The 8,018-nt window shown below is 28.4% G+C and overlaps 1 protein-coding gene across 1 annotated transcript; it reads right to left on the bottom strand.

Moving 5' to 3' along the window:
* Window positions 1-5,928: 5,928 nt before the first annotated feature.
* LOC8283938 (UDP-glycosyltransferase 73D1) lies at window positions 5,929-7,666 on the bottom strand. Its single transcript, XM_002519376.3, has one exon. It carries the CDS (start codon window positions 7,623-7,625, stop codon window positions 6,147-6,149), a length of 1,479 nt encoding a protein of 492 aa, XP_002519422.2. The 5' UTR covers window positions 7,626-7,666; the 3' UTR covers window positions 5,929-6,146.
* Window positions 7,667-8,018: the final 352 nt, after the last annotated feature.

An 8,018-nucleotide genomic window follows, 5' to 3' on the forward strand; every position in this document is an offset into this window, starting at 1 on the left:
ACAATTGTTCCACCTCAACACTAATCATTTCCATCTCAAACATAAACAATATTAAGCAAAGCGCAACCATTTGCGGAATATTTGATTAAATATATGAACATAGCAAATATTAACTATTTACTTACTCAAAATATACTTATTCCTTTAGCATATAAGAACCTCATTTCTCCACAACTTCCTTTCCAGTACCGAACACACATTCATCAATTCACATTTCATGCATATTACAAATATTCATGTAAATGCGAGTTCTAATGCATTACAAGATTATTCCCTCTCTAATTCATATGTCTAACTCTTCCTCTAAGACTCTCAATTACTGTTTTAATATCCTATAAACATTTCCCATCTAGTTAAATACCAATTTAACTCAAATTAACATCAATAAATATAAAACTATAATAATTTCGATTATAGGGACCATACCAAGGTATATATGCGTCTAGTTTCACGTCTCAAGATCTCTAAGAAGAATTACTCAATTCTGACTTCTATAGATTTAATTATTTTCAAATTACTGAGCAAGGGTCATACAGCTAGTTGTACTCGAGCAGAAATCTGTTTGCTCAATTTAAGCAACCAAAACGGCAAAAATAGCAAAATCATAAAACTACAAAGTTATAGAGGACTCTTTAAATTTTTCATAGATACCAATTAAGCTTAATTTGGACTTATATAACTCATGTTATGCCTAAAATACAGAACATCAAGATTGCTGGAATTTTGACAGTTTTCTATCTTAACATACTTAAACTTAAATCAAGCTTAATCTTTATGCAATCATTCAATACTCTACTAATTCATGATAATCAGACCTTTAATTAATCAATGAGAGCATCAAATGAAGTTTTTCCAATTTGTAATCAAGAACCCTAATGACAAATTAATAACACTCAAGTAACAACTTACCAATTTCAGTTTTTGGGTTGCTAATATGCTTAAATACTTTAGCTTTAGCTTGGCTCCTTCAATGGTTGGCAAAATCTTATCTTAATCTTAAGTTTTTCTAGGTATTCCACTCCTCTCTCTTATTCCAAATTTTGTGTTTTTGGCCATGTACGAATTTTAGAGAAATGAAGAGGTAAAATGAGCTTGCTCATGGTTCCAATTTTCAATATTCCTCTCTTAATGCCACCACCTACTAAACTATTTTTATCACCCTAAATTAATTCTTACTAACCATATATAGGTACTAACTTTTAATTATATCTTTTAAGTCCAATCTATTTACCCAACCTTCAACTATTGGTTCAATTAAGTATTAAGGCTTAATACACATAACCCGAGTACTTAATCAACTTATCTAAATTAATAATCTAATATCATGCTTCTTATTCTCTATTTATAATTAATATATATCTGTTCTCATAAAATAAAAATATCATTGATATACCATCATATGCCCAATGATTAAATGTAAATGCACATAACATGGATGATGAGAAAATGCAGGCGTTACAATTTTTCTTTTAGTGAATTGCTGAGAAATTTTAATTTATAATCTATATTTAGTGAATCTATTTAGACTTGATTACGCTCAACTAAATTCGATTAAGTTTGATACATTTAGCTCGGATTTATTTTGATGACAATAAATTAAACTTAAGCTTGTTAAAAAAAATGACTTGTTTCTGTTTCATTACATGCCTAATTATGCTGAGATATATTTAGTTCAGATTGGCCTAGCTAAACAAGTAACAAAATATATTACTTAAGAAATTAAATAATAAAAATAATTTTTTTAAAAGATATGGATTAGGGTTGATTGGTTGAACAGCCATGCAGGTTTTAAAGTTGAAAACGAATAAATAAAATTAGTTATTTATTTGTGTATTTTATAATAATGTTATAATTTTAATTATAAATTTTAATTAGATTCTTCATTTAACAAATATTTATATGTATATAATCTAACTCATACTAAAGTAAATATATATAATAAGAATTTAATAAAAAATACAATAAAACAAGATATTGTATAAGATAAAAGAATATTTGTTAGTTTATTATTATATATAAATTAATATTAAAAATAATAATTATTGATTTTTAAATTATAAATTCGTTATTTGATTTGAAAATTAAATTATTAGTTAATATATTAATTTATTTTTAAAGTTTAAATATTTATTTAATCAAAAAATAATATATTACTTCATGTAATAATATGATAATTGAAATAAATAAAAAAAGTCAGCTCCATCTCATATGATAATACTCTTCATTAATTAATATTCATATGTAATTAATTTTATATTTTATAATTTGAATATTTAAACTTTTAACTTTTATAAAAAGAACAATGAAAATACTTGAAAAATAATTATGAAATTAATATTAACTAAAATATTTATATTCCTTAAAACTAATAATAAAACATCTTTTGAAAATATAAAAAAAAAAATTCAAAAGTATAAATTACATATCAACATTAATATTTATATATTAAAAAAAAAACTACATATATTATATACTAAGTGCAAAGCGACACATTGCGGCGGTCAGGAGAAAAGAAAAGAGAAAAAGAGAAAGAGAATCAATTTCGGCGACGAGTTTCTATGTTTGCGGTTGCGGCTGTCATCTTCGCTTACACGTGGCATTGCTTTCTACGTTTCCATAACTCCCTGTCTATTTGAAGCACTTAGACTTAGAATTGTTTTTGGTTATCAAAAAAACTGATTTAGAATTAGGATTCTTTTCATTTAATTTATTAATTTTTTTAATTGTTCAGACTTTATTTCTATTTTTCTGAAAGTACCAATTTACTTATTTTCTATAAATATAGTTTTTAAAATTTAGAAACTATAAATTAAAAAACTTTTCTAATCTCAGTAACTAATATTTCTTAAAAAATCGTATAAAATTGAGTCTTGCTCGAAAATATCATGCTAGTTTTTAAAAAATTAAAATTCTCACATGTCTAAATTGCATATGATAGATTATTTTAAAATAATTTTTTCTATTAATTTAAAATCAGCAGTTGATATTCATTATCCAATAAAAATTATGTATTTTTATATTTTAAATTTGAATTTATAATAAAAATGTAACCATTTAATTTTAAATTAATGGTATAAATTATAAATATAATCTATCATATCTAAATTTTTTTATTTTTTATTTTATCTAATTATTTCAATTTTTTATCGGTTTTAGCTGCAAATTAAGATTTATATCTCAAATCTAAAAAACTTGATGTCATGTTAGCAAGACCATTGTGTTTTTCAAATTAAAATTCCATGTTTTTTGAAATTTAAAATAAGAGTTTCAGTCTGTTCTTAAAATTGAAAGTATAGAAGAACGGAATAAAACTAAAAAAATGTAAATCTCATAATTATTTGTGTAACTATTAATTTCTTTTAATTATTTGTATAATGGATTAACACTCAAGGGTATTTTCAATCCAACTTGAAAATCGTTAAAATCATCTCCTTTTGGTTAATTACAAGTCATTTTAATTTATTTACTATAATAAGTATGGGAAAACAAAATGTATAAATATGATGCATTTGGGAACTAACTTTAAATATTTAATCCTTAAATCAATACAAATATATAAAAGTTGTAAAAGCAAGAAAGGGTTCGATTAGGAAGCAGAAAAGAACATGAGGAAACCTAATAATCAATTAATGGGCAATTAGAAGGAGTTTATCCTTTTGCTTTATGTAGAATTGAAGGCAGTTTTATAGCAAGGATGAGTGGTGTTGTCATAATTGGACTAAACTAAAACCATCAATCTGTACCCACCAATTTGTGATACGACTGTTTACCAGTTGAATTCATCACACCAATTATAAGCTTGAAAAATTAATGATATTAGACACTAGAATTCCTTTAGTACATGAATTGAATTTGATTGGATTTTGATATGTTAACAAATTGTTGTCTAAGGGTCTAATTAGGAATCTTAACCTGCGAAACTCAATTCTTATATTTTTAATTTACCAAAAAATAACAAGTGTTAAATAACTCAATTTCAACTTTTTAAAAATTAAATAAGTTAAATTTCAACTTTCTTAATAAATACGACTAGAACTTATCATTTTTAGGTCAATTAAATTTGAATTTTAAATCTTTTCAAACTTGCTCTTGTATAGCGCGTCATTAGATAATATATCAATAAATTAATAAACTAAATATTATTGTTAAATTAGGTGTATTTGACCCTTTGATACGAATTTAATGAGTTATTTGTTGAAAAGTTTAAATTTGGTGTATTAGATTCTTGGATATATCAATCTTTTATTATTTTTTATATCATCTTTCTTAAGACATGTATTTCAAAAAATATACCATAATATATAAAAAAATATATCAAACGTAGTTTAAGATATATAAAGATATAATTAGAATTAAATTTGAAAATATATTTAATGGCAATAAAAATATATTAAAGAACACCAATAAGATATCAAAAGATATTATAATACAATTCCGATAAATACCATATAAATAAAAATAAATAGTAAAAGAAAAAGGAATGTAAAAACAAAATTTATCATGCGCTTTTCTATGATTCTGTAAAAATCTCTGAAATAAGAAAAAGCTTTAGTCCCCTATTTGAATAAACATATAATTTTAAACATTATTTATCTAAGTTCGGCATATATCCTCACTTATATACTAAACTGATAGATTATCGACACATATTTATTAATTTTAAATAATAAAATATGTATCAATTACCTAGTACCAAAATATTAGACACTTATATATACATATACTGTTTTTCTATTCATTATACTATATACATCAAAACTAGATAACAATGTCATGATTGTTTTATATTTTCACATTACATACTTGGTTAACTTTGCTTTCCCAAATGTGGTTGCACAATTTCGTCACGTTGCCTCTACTCCTTGGAAAAGTTGCAGGCCTGGGGATCGTTCCCTTTATATGGTCCATCTGCTGAATAGGATAGTAGCGGTTGTTAACCTGTAATAATCTTAATTGGACATCATACAAGAGCAAGGAAATTAAATTCATAAATCTTATCTTATGTGCATACCTTGCAACCATGGAAGACAATAATTGTCACATATTTCAGAAACTATATATATATATATATAATATTCAAATTTAAATCTGAAAAGTGTCAAATTATTTGACTACTAAAGCATTAAAATAAAACCCCTCAATTTCCTAGAATTTATATGATTTAAAATAACTATTTTTCTTTCCTTCCTTTTGAGTCACTAAACAAGGATGATATGGTTTAAATACTTTTCTTTGATGCCAGAAGAATAAAATTAAAAAAAGTACTTTTCTTTCCAATTTTTTTCCTTTCTTTCCTGTAATAGTTATTTATTATTAGAATTTTTCTAAATTAATATATTATTATTATTATTATTATTATTATTATTATTATTATTATACAAAGAAAGTTCATCGATGGGGTAACGAAGGAAAGTAGTGGCAGAGCGTGCACGTGGAATTGTGAGGTCCTCTCAAGTTGCACTGGAAGAATCAGGCTTTTGCGGTCAATATTGGAGTTTGTGATGTTTTGGCTTCTGAAAGCTGGGGTGCAATTCACGGGCATCATCTGGCTCGGGGTTCTGGAGGATGATTTTGGAGGTTGATATTAACAAACAAGGTTTTGGCAGAGATCAAGCCTATACTAATACTACTAGGATGGGAGAGTGCGTGGTGCAGACAAATTAGGCATATTTTTATAGAGAGGCCATTCAAATTATGATGGGGCTTAGTGTCTTCTTTCTTCTCCTCCTCATGCTGTCAAGGACATGATCCTCCAAGATAAAATTGTTGTCTCCTTCCCTGGAATATTCAGAATCTGATTGTTCTCCAGGCTTTCTGGCTGGCTACTCCTGGTGCTGGTGTACTACACCCTACAGTCATGCAACTCCTCAGTACTATGATTTATGCATGGTTATGGCTTATTAATATGTATCGTATAAGAAAATGATGTACATACTGTAATTTTCTCTAGTCTCGCACTGAAATCATGACTCAGCTATCGTATTACAACATGATTTAATTGCAGTATCATATTACGAATCCATTATAGATGAATTACAACACACATACAAGAAATATTCACTCATAATTAAACTTGAAGTATCTGAAACTTGGCTTCTCTTCAAGAAATTAACACATATACAATCATAATATATGTGAGTCTAAATTTATCGTCTCTCCCTTTTCTTGAGCTGTGTTGCTTCATGAAGAACTTCTTGGATTAAGAGTGACAGATTGAAATGAGAAAGTCCACCTAGTTCCATTGCCTTTCTTGCCTTATCTCCAAGCTCACTAGCTTTATTCCTTCTCTTTTCTCCTTCTTCTCCTCCATTCATTAACGTATTAACAGCTTTCTCTACTTCATCTTTCTTCACTAAAACCCCAACTTTCTCCTCCTCTCCCCATCTTACAGGAACTTCAACGCCAACCCTAACACCAATCTTTAAGATCTCCACAACTAACTTCTCATTAAAGAATTGTTCGGCGAAAAGAGGCCATGTTATCATTGGAATTCCAGAGCACACGCCTTCTATTGTTGAATTCCAACCACAATGAGTTAAGAACCCTCCAATTGCTGGATGTGACAAGATTAGAACCTGAGGAGCCCAACCTTTGATCAACAGTCCTCTTCCTTTGATCCTTTCTTCGAATTTTTCTTTCAAAAACCATTCCTCTAGTTCTGATGTTTTCTCACCAGTTTTTGCTACCCAGATAAATGGTTTCTTTGATGCTTCCAAGCCTAAACCTAGTTCTATCAGCTGTGATGGTTCTAATCTACATAAGCTACCAAGACAAGCATAAATAACTGACCTCGGTTTCTTTGAGTCGAGCCACTCTAGGCATTGTTTTTCATCAATTGAAGCTTTGTTGCCTCTTTCAAACTTGTCTAGGTTCCGTCTGTTGCACAAAGAAACTGGTCCAATGCACCATACTTTTTTCTTTATCGCTTTTTCATATGCCTCAGCGCAACCATTTTCAAGCTCATTGAAGCTGTTTACCACCACTCCAAATGCTGTTGATTCAGCTTCTTGCATTTTGTTTCGGACATCATCTATATCCGGTAAGCTAACGAATGATCCTGGTAGTTGACACCTTGTAACCTGAAAACTCTGAGGCATATTTGGAACTAGAAAAGGTTCTGAGTCGGACGAGACGGAAAGATGTGCATTGCTAAATCTTACATTATGAGAACTTAACAAAGAAAAACAAGACATCCCATGAAAAACAATTCGTGGAATATTGAACCTTTGAGCGGTTCTTGAAGTCCAAGAAAGACACTTATCTGATATGATACAACTTGGAGGAGGAGTAGCATGTTCAAGAATGGATTCTAATGGTTGTTGTAGCTTAGCGAGTGCAGTAAAGAATTTCTTGAGTAGGTCTCTTGAAGGAAGAGTATCAAGATTTTCGTAGCCAATAGGAAGACCAACTTCTTGACAGGGAAATGGGATTTGCACAAGACGAATTGGAAGACCTGATTCTTCTGCTCTATAAATGATTCTATCAAATCTTGATGCATTGTAAGGAGTAGTCATCAAGCTTACAATCACACCTTTTTCTGCAATGAGTCTAGCCATGTCTATTACAGGAATCATATGACCTTGTGCCATTAGTGGGACTAGGACAAAGTGAGGTTGGCAGGCCATTGCAATATAATTGGTATGGTGCTTCAGAATTTGTGATTAATACTCGGGATACAAATAGATCCTGCATCAAGTAAATGGTTTTACATTGACGGTGGTACAAGTCTTATATTGTGAGCTTGACTTTGAACAAGTCAACTTATATGGGTTTAGTAAGAAAAATATATTATTTCAGTTAGACTTAGTATACCACTAGTTTTTCACTCAACTCGCTTATATATATATATATATATATATACCTTATGATTTTTTTTTAGTTAAACTAAAATTAGAATTTGCCACTCATTTGCATGACTTGAATCATATAATTTTTAATTTGAATCTTTAAATTATATAGAGTATGTTTTTTTAGAAGAAATATAGTATTCTATTAATGAAAATTGATAAGTATATCTT

The sequence above is a fragment of the Ricinus communis genome, chromosome 10 (genome assembly GCF_019578655.1).
Source record: "Ricinus communis isolate WT05 ecotype wild-type chromosome 10, ASM1957865v1, whole genome shotgun sequence".
Taxonomy (NCBI): domain Eukaryota; kingdom Viridiplantae; phylum Streptophyta; class Magnoliopsida; order Malpighiales; family Euphorbiaceae; genus Ricinus; species Ricinus communis.

Excerpts from the sequence above, each read along its gene's own strand:
- LOC8283938 (XM_002519376.3), bottom strand. The coding sequence starts at position 7,625 with ATGGCCTGCCAACCTCACTTTGTCCTAGTCCCACTAATGGCACAAGGT.